This window comes from Leucopleurus acutus (genome assembly GCF_964270905.1).
Source record: "Leucopleurus acutus genome assembly, chromosome: 2".
Taxonomy (NCBI): domain Eukaryota; kingdom Metazoa; phylum Chordata; class Mammalia; order Artiodactyla; family Delphinidae; genus Leucopleurus; species Leucopleurus acutus.
Window position 1 is genome coordinate 112,456,480 of NC_139143.1, and position 20,996 is coordinate 112,477,475.

The 20,996-nt window shown below is 34.7% G+C and overlaps 1 protein-coding gene across 1 annotated transcript in view; it reads right to left on the reverse strand.

The window, feature by feature from the left end:
- Nucleotides 1-5,531: 5,531 nt before the first annotated feature.
- BTBD8 (BTB domain containing 8) overlaps nucleotides 5,532-20,996 on the reverse strand; it is a gene marked incomplete at its 3' end in the record, with an annotated part of 88,552 nt that continues 73,087 nt past the window's right edge. Inside the window, exons 12-18 of the mRNA XM_082832305.1 lie at nucleotides 20,163-20,292; nucleotides 17,431-17,492; nucleotides 11,908-12,616; nucleotides 11,552-11,639; nucleotides 10,955-11,094; nucleotides 7,300-9,630; nucleotides 5,532-6,001 (exon numbers count right to left, since the gene is read on the reverse strand). Coding sequence (XP_082688431.1) covers nucleotides 5,532-6,001; nucleotides 7,300-9,630; nucleotides 10,955-11,094; nucleotides 11,552-11,639; nucleotides 11,908-12,616; nucleotides 17,431-17,492; nucleotides 20,163-20,292 — 3,930 coding nt within the window. The remainder of the gene's footprint in view (nucleotides 6,002-7,299; nucleotides 9,631-10,954; nucleotides 11,095-11,551; nucleotides 11,640-11,907; nucleotides 12,617-17,430; nucleotides 17,493-20,162; nucleotides 20,293-20,996) is intronic.

Genomic DNA, 20,996 nt, shown 5'->3' on the forward strand with positions numbered 1-20,996 from the left:
CCAATGGTTAAGACTACATGCTTCCAATGCAGTGGGTGCAGGTTCGATCCCTGCTCAGGTAATAAGATCCCACATGCCGCACGGCAAGGCCAAAAATAACCCAAAAACAACAAACAAAAAACAGTCCTATAATATGTTTACCTTTGATTTAATATATTTAAAATATTTAATATGTTTGCCTAAATGGCTTTCCCCGTCCTTGGCATGGCTTACAGGTTCTTCATGTCCTGGCCTTCCTATACTTTTCCAGCTTTATCTTCCTCTACTGTTCCACATGCATTTAGTGCTTTAAACACCTGAAGTTCCTTGCAAAGCCCTGTATCAGTTAGTATTCTTTGTGCTTGATCCCACCTTCTCCTGCCTCTTCCTTGATGGCCCCTGATTCATTGATTATTCCCAACCTCTTATTTTCAAAGTGCTAAAGTTACTTTTATCTTAAAAACAACAGTAACTTCAAGCTACCACTGTCTCTTTTTCAGTCAGCCTCCTTAAAAGAACAAGTTCTACTTCTTTACTTCCTGTTCACCTTTCAACCCACTGTAGTCTAGTTTCTGTCCTTACTACTACTCTAAAGAAAACACCAATTGACAAAAACTACCAATAAAGTCCTAATGTCCAAATCCAATGTACTAGTCTAAGTGTGAACCTTGACATTTCAAACAGCATTTGACACTGTTAACCGCTACTACTTACCTAAAAACAAACATACTTATTTTTCTGTGCCTTGTAGAAAACATGAAAAATATGAGTTAAAAGATAAAAATAATAATCACCACTTAACCATAACCACTATTAATACATACTTATTTCCTTCAAGTCTCTTTTTCTATGTACTTGTAAGTATAGAAAATTGGATGTTATATTTATAAATTAATATTCTGGGTTTTTTTCTTATAAGTATCTTCTCTTGACATGAAATAGATGTTTTGAAAACAATTTTAATCATTTCATAATGTGTTATATAGATGTACCATAATTTAGCCTTTCTGCTGTTGACATTTAGCTAGTTTTCAGTTTTCACTTATATATCTAGCTCTCTGACAAACATTTTTGTAGACAAATCTTTGTCTCAGATTCTTCTTATTTCTCAATGGCAGGTCCCAAGAGGGGAAAGGACTAGTTTAAGGATATAAAGTTATAAACATTCTTGACATAGATTGCCTAATTACTTCCTGGAAAGGTAATTTACACTTCTACAGCAACATACAAGGATCCCAAACTTACCATTCTCTTGCTAACTGTTGAATTTTTTTTTACAAACTTTTAAAAATCCTTGCCACTTTGATAGGTTAAAGTAGAATCTCAGCCTTGATTTGCCCTTCTCTGATTAGTGGTGATTATACATTCACCACTGTCTCCTCTTATCTTTGGCCTCCTAGTTCTCTTACTTCTGAATATTCCTTTTCAGTCTCCTTCTCCGGCTTTTCTTTCTCTGACTATTCCACAGTATTTTGTTCTCAGCCTCTTGAATGTCCCACAGGCCTCACAAACGCAGTATGTCCTAAACTGAACTCATCCCCGCTCCTGAGCTTGCTTCAATTTTTGGCTAATGACGTCATCCACAACCCAGGCACTTCAGTCAGAATCCTGAGTCTTCTAAGATGACTCCCTCCTCTCACCCAAAATCAATGTTTCTCCAATCCACATCTTAAACCTAATATGGCCACTCCTTCTATCTCCACGGCCATTGCCCTAGTTCAAGCCTTTATTATTTTAACACTCATCACTAGTCTACCTGCTTTGAACCCTGCTCTACTCAATTGTACATACTGCTTCCAGAGTGATCATTCTAAAATGCAGATCTGATCATGCTCCTCTCTGTACTGTGTGTCCCTGTCCAACTTCATCTCTTGCCCTCCCCATCCATTCCCTTCTACTCTTCAGCCATATGGAACAAGAATTCCCCACTGCCTCTAAACTCTTTTTCTGCCGAATATGCCTCTTCCTTTGTCTTGTGAACTCTTACTAGTCCTAAAATAGTAAAGGAGCCTATCCAAGTATCATTCCATCATTTCTCTCTCCTGTGTACACTGATTACACTTCATACAGAGCTTTATTTTGACACAACTTAAAAAGTTTTAACAATCTCTCACTAAACTGAGATATTCAAGGACAGATACGATGCCATTCATCTTTTAATACCCAGAAATATCATGGGCCCTCAAATATGTGTGGAATAAATGTTATTTTTGATAGCAATTAAAAAATTCCTTTCTATCTTCTGCCACCATATCTCAATCTACCTAATGTCTCTGTTGCCAAATCCTCTTCCATTCCCCATTTCTAAGGTTGACAAAACTATTGTAATTGCATCTTGAGATCTGAGTGCTTCTCCAAAACAGGCCATCTTCATTACTGCTGACAGTTATCTTTCTGAAACACCTGGTTATGTTACCTAGTAACTTAAGAAACAAGTTTGATGACTACCCATTGTGAGCAGTAGGTGGTTATTTCCTCAAGAATGTGCCAACAGATTGTCCAGGGAGAGTTAAAAATAAATAAATGAATGCATAATGGAAAGAGACATGATGCCTACCAAATCCAGAGCTTTGACTATTTAAACATTTAAGCATAGTATTTAATAACTTCCAGAATCCAACTCCAACTCAGCTTTTTAGCCTTATCTTCTACCACTCTTTGTCTGCATCCTCAACACACATCCTGGTCACCATTCCTTAAGGTGCTCCTATGTCTAGAATGCCCTATCACCAAGCAAATTCCTACTCATCCTGGAAAGCCAGCATCAGCTATTACTTGATTGCTGCAAGAGATGGTACAAAGAGGCTTTAGACTCTCTCCATAATCTTCATCAGTCCTCCACCAAGAACTCAAATTTAAAAAAAATAAGATTTTTTTTTGTATGGATGGAGTTTTTGAGTCTTAGGTAAACTATGTATAAAAGCATGTTTTAAAAATGTTTGATTTTTATTGATCTGTAACATACGATCTAAGGAAAAGCAAAGTACTTCCTATAAAAGTTCATCTTCAAGTCAAGTTGCCTGGCCTACACTTCCAACTAGATTGCAGCCACCAAGCCCCTTTATAGAAATTCTGAAGCTTCACTGAATATTACTTGCCCTTAAGAAGCTTTCTCTAATCTTTTCTTCCTGACAATCTGTTCATAGCTTTTCCCTCTGAGCTATTACAACTCTGACCATATACAATTGTTATCTTACCAAACAATAGCATAATGTGTTATTTCTCTCTTAGTTTCTTCCACTAGGGTAGCTCATCCAGGGTAAGGATGCTACATCAGTCTCCTTATGTATAAAATAAAGGTAAGACATATCTCATAGAACTGTTGTGAGAATTAGATGTTAATGCATATTTAAAGCACTCAGCACAGTGTCTAACATTTAATAAGTGTTAAATAAATTTTAGTAGTTATTTTTCAGTGTATGTTTGTTGAATGATAAAGAACTAGCCCAGAGTCCTGCAGGAAACAGACTGGTAGATGTGTTGTTCACAAAAGGGCACGATAAGAAAACACACGTCCTGAAATTACCTAAGAGGTCATACTTAAGGACTTAAGTCCTTCCCTACTATCTATTTGCAAATGTGACATGAAAGAAATGAAGCTTCAATTATAAATTTGTGAACTTCTGAGGTAGTTTATTAAAAATAACAAAACAATTTCACATTTGGAGAAAAAGAAAACACACTGTCTTGGAAATCTGTGCTGTTTCTGACTCTATCATATATTATTTCTTTATGCTACAAACTATCTATGAATGAATTTGTTTTCAGATTTTATGATAAAAGTCAAATGAAGTGTGTTGTGTGGTAGAGATAACATCTAACTGAAATTGAGGAATACTGGATTCTAACTCACAAATCAGTGTGGGACCCTGGGCAATTTTAAAATTCCTCTGGGCTTCAGAGTCCTCCTTGGGAATTTGAAGGGATTAAACTAACCTCTAAATTCCCATCCAGCTTTAAGACACAAAGTTCTTATAATACTGTTTTTGACCTTTTTCTTATATGGTTTTCCCTCCTCATTAGAAACTGAACTCTTTTGGGTGGCAGGAATCAAACCTTATTTATCTTCACACTTCAGTGCCTACAACAAATGTGTTTCTTGACTGTTTGAATGAATGAGTGTCCCTTGCAGAGCTTCTAGTTAAAAAAGGTATGGTATAACAGGTTAGTAGCTAATATTAACATTAATATGTTATTATATAAGAATACCAAATGATTGTGCATTAATATAATTGTTGATATTCAATATAGTTACAGGTTCTCGCTAATGTTGATCATTTGTTGAAAACTTTGTGAATTTATTATTTTTTTATTTTTATTTTTGGCCGCGCTGCACGGTTTACAGGATCTTAGTTCCCTGACCAGGGATTGAACCTGGGCCACAGCAGTGAAAGCGCTGAGTCTTAACCACTGGACCGCCAGGGAATTGCCCGAAACTTTGTTAATTTAGAAAAGGAATTCTAAGCCAAAATATTTCCTTCTGGTCTATTTTAGAGAAATTATTAGTTAGTTACAAAGCTTTGAGAGGTGCCAATTCTACTAAATCCCATCACCCTAAGGGTAACATCCACCAATACCAAGTAGGTAACCAAGTGTTCACTCCCCAGTAGAATTTTGTAAAAAAGATGTTTATCTTTGCCTTTCTACCAAAATTACAGACTGAAAGACAATCTGATCAAGGAAATAAGGAACTAGAGCATATAGACAAATGGAAAAGCAAACATACATGTATGTGCACACACATGCACACAATTTAACTCTATAACTCAATTGCCTCATGTACCCATTTTCAAGGTAATATTTAGTGCAGGATTACTGCAGATGCAGTTCAAAAATATCTCTACCATGGAATGAAAAATGGAGAGTGATTAACTATAAAGGAAGTCTATATAGATAAAACAGATGGACAGTTTTCCCACTTTTTTTCAACAAGGGCAGATGCCTTTCTGCGGATATATCCCAAAAAGAGTTACAGGAAATTCCACGTCTCCTGTTTTAGCAAAAATGTCAGTGAAATTTGAGATGCATTTACTTGACAATTTCCTGGACCTGAATTGTTGGGAAAGCGAAGGTTTTTTCTAATATTAAGCTATCAGCCTCAACCATACCAACCTGCGTTTGAATGTTACAAATTAACTCTACATAAATTGACACAAGCACAATAAGTTTTTTTATTGTTAAATTATGGTTACCATATGCAGAGCAAAAAGTAAAGGGACTGTTCTACTTGTGCATTCACATTTTAAATTATTGAATGATAAACAAGTAAATGAATGATCAGTTAGGAAAGGAAAACTAAAGCAAGGGTTTCCTTACAAGTCTTCTAATTTCTCTAATAATTATAGAAAACATGCTCAAGATTTTTAGAAAAACACTTTTTTCTACATGTGATATATTAATAAACAAACTATGTTTACTTCAGTAAATTGGAAAGACTTCCTCAATATTAAGGATAGTCTAATAGGCTAATGCAATTATCACTTGGATATAATATAAGCATCAAAAAAATAAAGGGGTGGCATAGTTTAACATTTTCCAAAGTGTTAATACTCTTAATGCTGAGTTTCTAGTTCCAGAATTGTCCATTCCCCTTGGGGTGAACAATCCTCAGAGGAAAAACTAGCCATGGTGATGCTTGCTGAGGAATCATCGAATGGAGATGTTAGTTCACTCCATCTGTTTAAAGTGTCAACATGTGCTTTACCCTGAGGTTTTGAGCTGTCTCGTGCTAAAAGTAGTGTCTGATTGATTAGATACTGTGCTAAATTTAAGTCTTCAGGAATAGAATTTGTAATATTTAAGTTTGAATCCTCTTCAGAGAGCAGTTGCTTTAATAGCGTCCAATCTTGTTTTGCAAAGTGTTGCTCATCTTCAAAATCCATGTCTGTAACATGTGTTTCTGATTCCATTTTCGGCTCAAATGCTTCTGTTACATCCATTTCATATATTGGAGAGAGGGTTTTTGAAGGCCGATGGTCATACATGTAGTTTTGTGCCACTGTGTCACAATCATCTATGTCTCCTGAAATAATTCATAATACTAAACAATGTAAAAACTGCACATGTTGGTACCCCTCAGAGTTCTGTAGAACAATATTAACACAATATAACAGTTATTGTCCAAAGAAAACCAGAGAATGGGAAAAATAACATTTATACAAAATTGACAAGATTTCTGAGGCATTTCTTTTTCTACGTTTGAAAAAAAAAACTCAAAGGTAATGTTTAGCAGCAAAATCAACAGGCAACTAACAATAATTCTCCAGTTTAATTTGAAAACTTGTGATACAGAAAACAGAAATTATTTAAACATAAACAGAACGCGCACATGTATCTAATTCACTATAATAGAAACTTAAAGAGAAAATAAGAGGCGGTTATTTGATGGTGACTTTTAAGGTAAGCCAGTTTCAAAGGGAGAATAAATACATTTTATCTAAAGACTTACTTTATCTAAAGACTTATATATTGCACATGCAAAGGAGGATGCAAGCAAGGACAAAAAAAAAGTACAACTTTAAAGAGTTCCCTATTCTTGTGATTTTGCTGAACAGGGACTACTGATAAGTATTTTTCTTAGTTCTGGTATACATTAGCTACTCAGTCAGCCACTATTGCATATTTTAAATGTGGGTCATGGTTCAAATTACTATAATAAGGAAGACAAACACACAAAACAATTAGACAGGAAACCATCTATACATATGAAATAAGCCTGGGATTTTTTCATATATTATCATTGCTTCTAAATATAATCTCTTTTAGGAAATTTATCTTTTTACTTGAAAATTTTAGAATAGAATTATAGTGATCCTGAAAGTCTTAATCTCTGTAAAATGTATATAAATTTTAATAATTAATCTAGTTAAAATAGTTCAGTGCTTTTAGTTACATATTACTATACTTATTGCACAGCCCTCTTAGATATATATTAGCATAGTTCATAAATCATATCCAATGTATAATAAAATTTCTAATAGTCAATAATTCCTATGTTAAATTAGACATAAATAACTAAATAATAGCAAACTAAGTTTTTCCCTTTATTCTTTCATGTAAAATCTCTTAGTAGGTTAGCTCTAATAAACCACCCAAATTTTTACTAGATATGAATTTTTCACTAAGATTTTAAGTGAACAATAAAGAGTAACTAGCTATTTTCACTCTATTAAGAAATTTCAGTTTTCATTTAAAATTTGAATCTGTTGCTTAAGTAATTATTCTATCTAACTAAAATATAACATTCAGGGCTACCTACAACTTTAAAATTCTATAAACTCATTTTCTTATGGATTTAGCATTTCTATATCTGTACATTACCTGCAGATAAAGCAATATTAGCTTTCTTGGTAGCTGCAGAATGGCTCTCTTTTACTTGACCTTCTGGAGGCAGAACTTGACTCCAACAAGAGTCCAGAGATTTTGTAGAGCTGTTCTTTGGTATGTCAGAATTGGGGTCTCTTTGATGAAGTTCCAGATGACATGGTCTTTCTTGAGATTTTATATCACTATCTGAAAGTTTGCTGCGTGGCTGAAAGTCATTAACCACATTGCTTCCACTGTTTACTTTTTTATCTTCTGGAGGAAGCTGTCTGCCTCCTCTGGACAGGACATCTGTTGTGCTCTTTTTTTCTGTGGCTGAAGCACTCTGTTTATCTTTTCTTGAAGAGTCAATGCTACTAAGACCCAAGGGAGAGCTTTTGTTTTTATATACACTATTGGCTTTCTCTTGTCTACATTCTAAAATACTACCTTTACTTCCTTGTGAGTATCTGGAGTAGCAGACCCTTCCATGATGTTCATGAGAAACACCATCAAAAACATCAGAAGGTGAAGGCGAATCTACAGAAGGCTGAAAGGGAGCATGGACTTCCCCTTCATCAGAGCCTAGTTCTTCACATTCATCTACCGAAAGTAAAACTGACCTTTTAAAATTTTTAGTTGCACGAAACTCGTGACTTTCATTTTCAGTTGCATCTTCAAAAGCTAAATTAATTATTCCCTGAAACTGCTGAAGAGCTGGGTTAGATGTAGAGAAATTTTCTGCTACATTTTCAGCTTCAGACCTTTCATCTTCTGTTTCATCTGCTGAGGAAGAAACCTGATCTACTTCCTGAGCAAACTGGATACTGCCTCGTGGAATATTTTCTTTTTCCCTAGGGTGGACTCTTGTAGATCGAGACCAAATTTCTGGCCTTTTCCTAGGAATCTCATCATCACTTGTCGAATTAACTTGGAAAAGATCATTACTACTTTGCTTTTTCATTTTCACTTCAATTCTTAAGTTACTATCATATATTTTTAATTCTTCAGGAGTACTGGTGTCACTGCTACTTCTTCCAAGAAAATCATGGCACAGCATAGTGCCACATTTAGAAATACCCCTGTCATTTGACCCATCATCATCCTGAGACCCTCCAGCATCATAGTCTTCAGATCTAGGCTTTATGTCATCAGAGGATGTTGTAGCACTGCCACTGTCAGATTCAGGACTCTCTCTCTGATGCAGAACACTGGTACTCAAATTCCAGTGACTCATGAATGGAGCTTCTGGAGTTTCATGGCTCTCTGGAGTTTCTGTTGTTTCCATGTCTTTAGGAGAGTTTTTCCCTGGTATTTGTTCCAAAAAACACTTGGAGGAAGTATTTGAGTCTACTGTAGCATGTTTGTCTCCATTCATGGCAGAGTCATCAGAAAACTGATGGGGAATTGTCTGTTCTTCCACATGAATTCTAGATTTTCTGTCATCTTGACCAGAATTTAAGGTACCATTTGTCTGTTCAGGAACACAAGGTAAAACATCTTTCACACATTTAATGTTTAATTTTTTGTTTGTATCTTTTCTCCCTGCTTGCTTCTCCCTATCTGACACTGAATGGACTTGCTCTACATTTGTTGAATCTAGGTCACAAACTGGATTAGAGTTCAAAGAGTTTTCATTTGGATTTGAAATCATGGATTTTAGAGCAGTGGTGCTATAAAATTCTGGATCTACATTATCACTCTCATCAGAATGACAATGTATTTTAACTGTGTTGCATTGATCTGTTTTTTTGTGACCAGAAAAATTTGTTTCACTTTTATCTGAATAAATCTGTTTTGATTCCAGTTCATGTTTTATTAATTTATCTAGATTTGAAATATTTTGGCATTCTAACACCAACTTCTCTTTTTCTTGATTGTTTAATGGCTTTTGTGGGTCAAGTATGCATGGTGACTGACATGCTTCTGTATCACTGATTCCGGCTGTGAGATTAATTAGAGGTTCATGAGGCTTCTGTTCAGAAACATTGCCTTTGTTATTATTATCACATACATCACGAAACACACTTTTTTGGACAACAGATGGTTCACTTTTTAAAGGTCTCAGAGAAGAAGGCTGAGTCTTCAATATAACCTGTCCAGGAAGTGTTTTCTGTTTTGAATCCTTATTATTCAAAGTTTCACCTTTCTTAGATTGATTTAGGTTTTTAGGCATTGCTACTATTTTTGCACTAATCTTAGGCAATGTTGTTTGTCCTTGCTTGACAATTTTTCTCTTAGGTGTTTGTTTATCTGTAGTTACACTGTGGTCCAATTTTGTCACATTTTCATCAGACTGCCTTGAAGACCCTGAAGATTTTACTGAATGTGGTGACTCTCCTTGGGATCCTAAGTAAAGAAAATTCAAAAATATACCTTCCAGTTTGTGAGTGAAATTCAATATTTGTTTTTAAATCCCTTTAGAAGAAATAAAATAGATAACAATGAAATGGTAACATAATGATCAAACGGACAATTACAAATTAGGCGTTAGTGATGTGATAAAATAAAAAAAATTTATTACAAATATAGAGGAAGTATTCCAGTATCTTAAGTAAAATTATTAAAATAGGATCTCTCCTCCTCAAGTAAAGAGCATTGATTCTTATTCCAGAATTGGATTTGCATAAATATATGGGGGTAGAAAAATCTGATTTTCTTATGCCAAAAGAGCAGTAAGGGTCTTTCTTCCCTTTGAAGTTCTAGGGGGGAAAACAGACTGTTCCACATAGCTGAAAAGCAGAATCAAGCTAAAACACAAAATAGAAATGTTGAAATTGTTGCAATTTTTTTCCTCAAACAGTAACAAAGCTAATTTATTTCTCATAGCCAGATCATTATTATTGTAGGTCATTAGGGTTAACAACTTAGATCTGCAGTTGGAACTAAAGCTGGTAACTGGAAAGAAAGAGGATTAATTCTGGGAATTCATTTGTTTATAATGGTTGAAATCCTAGAGATGATATTTTGAGCATTTAAATCTGTCAAACAGAATTATCAAATCTTTTTAAATGTTTAATTTTTAGCTGTCACTAGAACATGAATAACTTTTCTCTGGCTTACTTTTAAATTTACTTTCAGTATTAATTCATTACCTACCTCAAAATTGGTTTTAGCATTTTACAAACTGCTCTTACATATGTGAATGCTTGATGCATAAAGCAAATTAATTTTTAAAATCAGTTATTATATTAGCAAATTATGCAATCTGATCAGTATTCTTCTCTTTATTAGAATATGGAAAAACAACAGGCATAGCACAGAGCCCAGAGGGAAAATTCTTCCTCCCTACGTATTACAGCTCTCTAGATTGTACATTACTTTTTAAAGAGCTCTTTAGTGTTGGTTTTGCAGATGGAATTCTTATATTTATCAATGAAACTTTGAAGAAGCACAGGTATAATACACAGAAGGACCAGAAATGCAGATAACCTAGTGACTCCCTTAATTATTTTTTTCACAAAAGAAAATAAAAACTAAACTCACACCCCAAAACACCAAAATACTTGTCTGAAAAGTGGAAGAATAAAATCTCATCTCTAAAATATGAAATGAATGTAAAATGAGTGAAACCACGTTATACTTTGCTTATTTGTTGCTAAAGTTCCAGAATCAGAGTTCTGCTTATTCAATTTAAACAAGGAAGTAATACCTGGGAGTATTTCAACTTTACCTTGAGTTTTAGCAAGATTAACTGTGGCATTCTTTGTCCTCTGCTGAGCTGTACTACATCCATTGCCATTTCCTCTTTTCTTTAAAATTGCCTGTGGTACTGGATCACTGTCTCCTTTGCTGGTGACCTTCTTTAGCACACTAGGAAAAATTATTTGCGTTCAGTATTACACTGAGATTCCAAAACATAATTTTTTAAAAGGTCCATACACGAAATATATTTTTCACAATACTGTAAATCAACTATACTTCAATTAAAAAAAAACAAAAAAATATTTTTTCTCAAAGAAATAAAAAATATATCTCTTTTCTGAAAATAGAAAAAACCATAGGTTCTTAAGTGTTTAAGTTTATAAAACTGTAGATCAACTATGGTAAAGCAATGCATAATAAGGTGCCACAAGTATAAATTATTCTTCTATCATTTTGTATCAATCGTCATTTTACATAATAAATAAGAAAAGTTTTTAAATATCATTATGTAAATATACTAAATTTTCTAACAAAGGAAAGATATTTTAACAATATTTAGCTAGAAGTTAGTATATAATTAACTTCCAGAGAAAGCTAATGTCTAGGTAAAACAATGAATGCTTACCTGTTATTTATATTAGTTTCTTGTTCATGAATGCTTTTTTTATTGGAAGTTCCATTGGTAACTTTTGAAACAGGTCGAGATTTTACTGCTATAAATTAAGAAGAGTGAGCCATGAGACTGAGGAATAAATATGTAATAAGTATGTATAAATTCACTGGTCATACACTATATACAAAATTAAATGTTACGGTGAGAAAAACTGTTTTTTCTCAGTTTGCATGAATATATGTTACTAAAATCTTTTTGCATTTGAAACTAAATAAAAGTCGAAACATAGGTTCATTTTTTTCTAGGAACTTTAACTGTTCCTAAAAAGCTCCTCAATAGCTATTAAAAATTAGAGTGTTAAAACCCACCTACAGTGGAAGTTTTGATACTTTCTACACTGTTTTTCACAGTCTGTCCTGGAGAGTCACAAAGGGAAAATTTATGACCAGAAGGCTTCTCTTTTATTGACCCATTTTCTTTTGGTTCATCCAGACAGTCAGTGGAAGTCAGTAATTCCATACTTGAATTTGTAGATCTGCTGGAGGGCCCTGAAATCCTGAGGCGTGGAGAATCTTTGCCTGTCACTTTCTTCGAAGGCTTTGCTTTGGCATGCACGTTTAAGTTCCCAGTGAGTACCTTGGGTCTGGCACCTGTAATTTGACCTTCCTGATTTCTCACTCCTTTTCCATTTACTGAATTTTTCTGTCCATTTGCTGCTGCTGCTGCTGATCTTTCCACAACTTGTCTAGGTGACATTTTTGCTGACTTTGCATTATCACCGTTTTCTGTTTTGGGCTTTATTATAGGTTTGGGCTTTCCAGAAACATTTTTTCCCACAGTTTTTAATTCTTTTGTACTCTTGGATGCGGTTTTTGTACCATCCTTTTCCTTTAAGTCATCATGCTTCAAAGTTTTATTTATAGAATTTCTATTAGTACTTGATGAATGTCCAGACGCTCCTAATCCATCGGATTTCATCTTTTGATTCGTAGAGGGACAACTCCAATACTCTTTCTTGTTACTTTCTCTCCAAGATTTGTTTTTTATAGCACCAGGGTCAGAAACTTGTCTCCTTTGCTACAAAGAAGAAAAAAAATACTCTGTAACTTGACTGAAGTCTTGGACATAATACTTTATGTTTCAATAGCCAGTTTTTCAAAGAGGAAAAAGCAGCAAAATTCAGATTATGATTTAGGGCCACTTAAAACTTGAATGATCTGGGGTCATTTGAATGTGTCTTTGATCACATTACCTTAATCAAATCTGAAATAAAACATACAAAATTAACAGGAAATTCTACTTTAAAAGGCATACTATTTAACTTTATGAAGTTATGGTAGAGATGAATACTTAATGGTGTCAGGATGCCTTGGGTGAATGATAGCAATATCCAACATTTTTCGAGGGCTCACTCCCGGGTTCTGTGCTCAAATGCTTTTCATGTATCATCTCACTTAATCCTCACAACAATTCTATGAGACAGCTCCTGTTGTTATCTCCATTTCTTCAACAAGAAACTGGGGATTAAAGCAGGTATGTAACCCAAGGCCACATGCTGATAAGGGATTGAACTAGGACTTGAGCTCAGGATTTACTGCTTTAAGCAGGTAATCATCTGTATGTTAATGATTTTCACCAAAAATTCTCTCTTCAATCCTATCCCAAATTCCAGAAGTTTTATCACTAAATATTTAATCCTCTGGAAGCAAGGGCGGGGGTGGGGGGGGGGTGGGGAGGGGGAAGCCCCTGGGAAAGAACACATTACACCTGAAAAGTTTTCTTTTTTTATTTTTTTGGCTGTGCAACGTGGCACGTGAGATCTTATTCCCTGACCAGGGATCGACCCCATGCCCCCTACATTGGAAGCACGGAGTGTTAACCACTGGACCACCAGGGAAGTCCCTGAAAAGTTTGGTTTTTGAGAAAAAAAAAAAAACAAACCACAACATAGTAATACAGTACTGGTTGTCTGGAGAAAGGAAAAGGGGTCCTACAAACAGGTGAAATAGATAAAAAGGGGAAAGTAGAAGGGCACTAAAGACAATGCACCTACTTTATAATTTTGCTTAGAACAACGTTGTATGGAAGGGAATAACAAAATTTAAAAAACTGGTAGGAATTACAGAATAAAATTTTAAGAATATATTGCCATTTGTTATATAAATACTCCCTTTTGGAAGCTGTATGAGACAGTGTCTGTGTTGTCTTCATCTTTGTATCCCTTAGCACCATGCCCATCATATACTGAGTACTCAAGAACATGTGATGATGGCTATCAAATCTGAGCACATATTGATATACAGTTCAAGGTCTAGTTATTTCTAAATATGAAAGCTTCTAATTACAATTAAAATTTGTCTAAGATAAAAATAACATAAATATGTGTGTGTCTATATTCACACATACATATGTATATACATAATAAATGACCTAGTTAAGTTTAGCAAAAGCAAGGTATAATAATAAAGGAATCATTAGATTCTTGTTCTAGCTTTGCTTTTAACTGAAGAATAGAAGATAGGATATTTAAGAAATCATTACTAATATCTCTGGGCCTCAGATTACTCATGTCTAGGGGTGGAGACTGGTCCCATTCAGTGCTGTGTACTAGGATTCTCTGTAATACTTATAAAGTTCAAATAGGCTAGGTCCAAATAGGCTAGATCAAATCTTAGCTCAAAAAAAATAACATTTCTTGGGCTTCCCTGGTGGCGCAGTGGTTGAGAGTCCGCCTGCCGATGCAGGGGACACGGGTTCGTGCCCCGGTCTGGGAAGATCCCACATGCCGTGGAGTGGCTAGGCCCGTGAGCCATGGCCGCTGAGCCTGCGCGTCCGGAACCTGTGCTCCGCAACGGGAGAGGCCACAACAGTGAGAGGCCCACATACCGCAAAAACAAACAGGCAAACAAAAAAAACATTTCTCTATTTTTAATACCTAAAACCAGGAAGACTCTGATGTTAGACCTCTTCCCACCCTTAAAACTAATCCTTCTTAATTCACTCTATCCTTGAATCTATCTACTTTAAAGCATCATGCTATGGGTGAGATCTATGTAGTATATGGGGTGCTCTACCCCTTTAGAAATTTCACATTAACATAGTATACCATGGTGAGGATTCAACGTATATGCATTTTTAGGCAATCTATGACTTACATCTACAAAGTTTATGTATGTTTCTTATATACAACTGACCAGTTGGGAATGGTCACCACATGCTATTGACAAAGATAAAGAAAAAAGAGTAACACTCTAAAGCCCTCCTCTTGGGACTTCCCTGGTGGCACGGTGGTTAAGAATCTGCCTGCTAATGTAGGGGACATGGGTTTGATCCCTGGTCCAGTAAGATCCCACATGGCGTGGAGCAACTAAGCCTGTGTACCACAGCTACTGAGCCTGTGCTCTAGAGCCCACAAGCCACAACTACTGAGGCCCGTGAGCCCTAGAGCCCACTAGCCACAACTACTGAGCCCATGTGCTGCAACTACTGAAGCGCGCGCACCTAGAGCCCATGCTCTGCAACAAGAGAAGCCAATGCAATGAGAAGCCCGCACACCACAACAAACAGTAGCCCCGCTCACCGCAACTAGAGAAAGCTTGTGCGCAGCAACAAAGACCCAACGCAGCCAAAAATAAAAAATAAAATAAAGCATTCCTCTTGGACACACTTTCAGGTCTAGTACTATTCCTTTTTGTTGGTATTATTTTGTTTTACTTTTTATTATAGAAAAATTTAAACATAATCAAAGAAGACAGAACAGTATCATGAATCCCCACATACCTACTACCCAGCTTTAACAACTATCACCTCTTGGCCAATTCTGTTTCATATATAACTACCACCATTTTATTTTGAAGCAAATCCCAGACATCGTATAATTTTAGTCTAAGTATTTTAGTACTAGCACTCTTCTTAAACGTTTCTATTTTATCTCATCAACTTTCTCCCACCTCTAAAAGATCTCATCTCATTTTGGAAGACACACTTATTCATACCACACTTATTGAGGACTTACTACATACTAGACAATTGCACATAAATTATCTCACTTAATTTTCACAATAATCCCGGCTAGGTTTTATTACTCCATTCTACAGATAAGCAAACTAAGACTCACAGATGACAAAGATAATAAAGTCAAGATCTGAACTCTTACGATTTTATGTCCAGCACCCATTTCAGTACAATGCTGCCTTTCTGAGGAAAACATATTAGCCTGTTTCCTTCCCATTGTGGTTAACAGTATAAACCCTTGGACAACCTGAAAGTCAGGAACTGAGGAAGGGAAATGAGATTTTGTTTTGCTGTAAGGCAAGGAAGGAGGAAAAGCCTGGTTGATAGCAGTTAGTAGATAGAACAGGGGAAAGAAAGGCAGGTAGGCTAAATCATGGTGGCCTTAAAACACACACACACACACATACACACACAAAAACACATAGGGTGAAAGGGAACATAGTACATAGAAAAAGTGTTCTAAGGTGCCATTTGCTAACATATGTTCTGTGGAACTGTACAACATGCTTAAAACGGGTCAAGAGGGAGTCTAGTGGTGTTCCATGGTTATAAAATTTGAGGAAATCTTGGGGAAAACAAAATTCAAAAGTGTTCTTTACTGTAGTGTTTCTCAGAGCTTTTAGGTGCTGATGTGCATCGTTAGTGTCTAAGAGGAGCTATGGTGTGTAGCAATTCTCAACCTTAGTTGACGCTAGATGTTCTTAGGTAGAACATATGATGAAGCTAGTATATTATGGAACACACTTAGGGAAATAGTCCTAGGAGGTTTACTAGCAAAAAGCTCCAGCGTCTCACAGTTTCTCACCCAAGACATTTAGAGCTTGACCTCTGCCTCAAGCCATCAGAGCTCTTGCTTGTGGCTTGGAGTTGTGTGAGTTCCTATCTACTGGCTGATAAGGAAGATTCCCAATTCCACTCTTGCAAGGGCAATATATTCTTTGCATTCCAAACTGGAACTCTCAGTGTATGTCTCCATATCATTGTAATGTGTGCCTAGGTTAGTATAATTTTATGCTTCAAATGTATTATTAAGTGACCATTTTTAAGTTAGCTAGATTGGAACTCTAACCATCATTAATAACATTTTAGGGGAAGAAAAATGTATTTCATGTTATAATGAATATACCAAGTAACATGTGTGTTGTGTGTGTGTGTGTGTGTGCGCACTAAAAAATAACATAAAATTTACCATCTTAACCATTTTTAAGTGGGCAGTACAGTCAGGTTGACTATATGCGCCTTGTGCAACAGATATCTAGAACGGTCTCATCTTGCAAAACTGAAACTCTATCCCCATTGAACAATTATTCCCTTTTTCCTTATCTCCCCAGCCCCTGGCAGCCACCACTCTACTTAGTTTTTAAGAGTTTGACTATTTTTAGTTAACTCATATAAGTACACCAAGTAACTTTTAAAGTGAACACAACTGTACTCTTGGTATTAACTGCCTTTTTCACACCAAAAATCTATTATGTGGATTAAAATCTTAGTATAGAGAAAACTGGGACAACTAAAATCTTCTTTTGTAAAAAGTAGGTTAATTAGAAAAACAGACATGGAACTAGATCTAGAATTCTAGACAATTTCTGATCTGGAATAGTTCCAACATGCTAGTTGCCAAAAAGGTTTTCAAGGAAATAAAAATGGTAGACAATATTTCACTTCCCATACCAGCTGGATATAAAAAATGCATATCATTTAAAAATTTACAAAATGTTCACTTGATTAAAAACGAGACTCAAAATTATTTCCATCCAGAAACAGCTTTAGTTAATGAAAGAATAGATTTTTTAAAATTATTCTGAAATATAAAATGATAAAATTTAAATCACTTGTTATCTTGTTTCATCTGGGCCTGTAAAATTGTAAAAGTTTACCTGAGAGCTGCTGAATATAGGCTTTTTGCCAAGTCTTCGGTCATCACCTTTGTCAAATGCAGCTGTAGGAAAAAGAAAGCAATCTAATTTTACAGGAAGCACTATTATTACCATAGAAGTAGAGGGAAAATAGTATATTAGCAGAAAAAGATTACATTTTGATGGAAATAACTTTTAAAAAGTTGAAACCAATCTAGTACACATAAATAATTCCCTATTTTAGAATTTTTCTTAAAGAACTTCATTTTGAATCTTATTTTCTTGTCCCTATGGATTTTATGTTATTAAAATTAATAAATTAGAAATGTACAGTCTCACAGAGAAGACTTATACATTTACAAAAACTTAGAATTTTCTCAAGCTTGAAATTTTAGAGAACCTTTTCAGCTAGTTTTCCAAATTTCAAAAAATTACAGATTTTTTGAAATGTAATATTGAGATATTTGGAGATGTAATATTTTATAAACTATTCAATGGGAGAAAATTTCTATCCTAAAAAATATTAAAATACTCTTAAAATTTTTCTGATTTTGCAGGTATGTCCTGAGGAAGGAGTAAAGAGAAAAAAGGTAAGGTTTTGTTGAAAATAAAACAAGAGACAATCCTTAAACCTATATCATTCTTTTTAGAATTACATAAAATATTCATTTTATAGATTAGGTTTATATGGGAATTATTGGGGAACTCAGTTTATGTTCTTCAAATAAGAATTTAAATGACGTCAGGGAAATATATAGGAATAATGGTATGAGAGCCATAAATATAGTTTAGCTAATGTATTTGTTCCCTTTGAAGGTTATGTAGCTTTAAAATATATTTTGAAGAAATATATACATATATTTTCCAAAATTTATTTTATTTTTATTAAAACAGCTGATGAAAAATACATCAAATTATCTGTAACCCTACCATGCACCTTCTACTATTTCTATTCTATAGGAACTATGTTATAAGACAAAGAAGGATCCTAGAAATAGCATTACAAGGATTGGTTTGTGGTTAGCAAATGACTGCACAAAAATATACAGGTGGAAATTAATACAAGATTTCTCCCAAAGATCAGTAACTCAAACTAGAACGTAAGAAATGTTATAACAAAAACAACCTAGAATTACTCCTTTATCTGGGATTTCCCAATGCAATAATTATGCATAAGTCAGGACTCATTATAATTCAACATATTTAAGATTTTAAAAATTATTTTTACACTGATAGAATGTAATAGATTGAAAAGTTCTTTTTGACAATTAGTTGGATTACCAATAATATTTTGTTTTAGATATGTGTATATATATGTATGTATTTACATGTATTTTATTTTATTTATTTATTTATTTTTGCGGTACGCGGGCCTCTCACTGTTGTGGCCTCTCCCGCTGCGGAGCACAGGCTCCGGACGCGCAGGCCCAGTGGCCGTGGCTCACGGGCCCAGCCGCTCCGGGGCATGTGGGATTGATCCTCCCGGACCCGGGCACGAACCCATGTCCCCTGCATCGGCAGGCGGACTCTCAACCACTGTGCCACCTGGGAAGCCCCTACATGTATTTTAAATTAGCACTTTGAAGAATTAAGATAAAGAACATTGTTCGGGACCCAACTTAACTATGATATCCTCTAAAAATGGAGAAGAGCAAAGTTTACTCCCAATCAGAAGAGAGTTGAATGACACCTACTCATGGAATGCTGATCTTAGTTTTTTACACTGTATAGTACAGATGAACTGTCATCTAAAAATCAGTACAGAAATAGTCACAAGGAAAAAAATTCCAATTTCTAAAGACCTTCTCATGACTTTTGTTGTTTCATGGATTTTGTTGTTTTATTATTTTGTTGGAATTTCTTTGAAAAGTGCTCTTGAGATCATCTGGCTACACCATCGTGTTATGCTTTTAATGCAAGACAGAGCAAATCATATTTTGATTAAATCATTAAAGAATTTAACATATCCATGTACTATCAAGAATATATTATATCACATATGGTCTCCATGTTTTATAGGACAGAAATGTTGCTTCATAAAATATAGTCTCTTAATTTAAAATGTTTTTAAAAGTATACTTACTGAATGTGTCAATATTTTTCCTAAGGTACCTGCTTTAACCCAAAAATAGTCATGAAGCCATTTTTAGTTCCACACCCTCAATTTTTTATTTTAACATTTTTGAAACAAACACACATTCTGAGCAGTATAAATCTTTTGTTTAATGCTAATATTTCAAATGGTACCTATTAAATGTCAAAGAGCACTGTGCGGCTCCTGAGGGACACTCCGCAATAGCACACATCGTATCACTGAACCAATCGATCATGGAATAAAGCCATCTAATCTAGGCAAAACCACAAGAAAGAGTATCTTACGCAAAAGATGGGAAAGCTTTATGGAAAAATATATTTTAAAAGGGAGAGAAAGTATGTTTGGTAATCTGTTCTATATGGGTTACATTTTCCTATACTTCTAAATCTATCTAAAAGAATGCTTTTAAGCAAATTTGGCTAGAATATAAAGTTGCTAAGATAAAGTAGAATTATATATGTATATATAAGGAAATGAGTTTCATTTTCTAAGGACAGAAAAAAAGCATGATTTATTAAAACTGCCTAAACATACCAGCACCAGTTTCAATTAGCAAGCAAACAGAAGCAAACAAACGTTAATCCTATCACTTATTAGAATCCCTTTAAAATATCTCTTGTCACAATTATAAGAATAAAAAATCTCAAGGCTAATATACCTGCTTGGATTTTCTGTTGATCATCTGTGCTCATCAGCTTCCAGCTTTCTGTGTGACGAACAGCATAGAAAGACTGAACCAGGAAGATCCACAGCTTATCACGCAGAGCCTGGATCTTGCACGTAAAACCCTGTGTTCAAGCAACAAATCAGCAGCTGGTCAGAGCCACATTGTCATAGCAACCAGTCATTATTCCCTTCCGAATCTACTTACTCCTAAGCTAGATCAATGATGTCATCACTTAGATTTTTAAGATTGTCGGGTACAAGTTATTTATGAAGGCTTGCTCTTTAACAACAGAATTTTATAGTGAACATGAACCTTATCCTTTCAGCATTATCCTTTTAACCAAACACTGTTTTAAACCACCAATGGCCTTTACGTAAATACCTTCCACAGCCTTTTCAAATCAGCTATGACATTACAAGGTCAAATACTCTATGCAGTAATAATAAATATGATGAAATTTTTTGTCATTCTTGTTGAACAAATAAAAAATGTCAATAATTTGCAATTAGCTTATTAATTACCATTGATTAATTGCATTTAAAAATAAGATATATTTTAATTTTGCTTTTTCTCAGTCAATCCAATTTTAAATGATTTTTTTCTTAAGACAAAAATTAAGAACATATTATAAAATTAAAAGACACTGATGATTAAAACTGTAAAACATTCTTTAAAATTCTTTAAGTTTTATATTTAGGAAATTTAATGTAGTGACTGGGGAGAAATACTAAACTTATGCTGTACCAATTAATATTGCTAAGTACCAAACTATGTTTAGAATTAGCCAGCCAAACTTCCGAATTCTAAACTTTTATAATAAGTGTA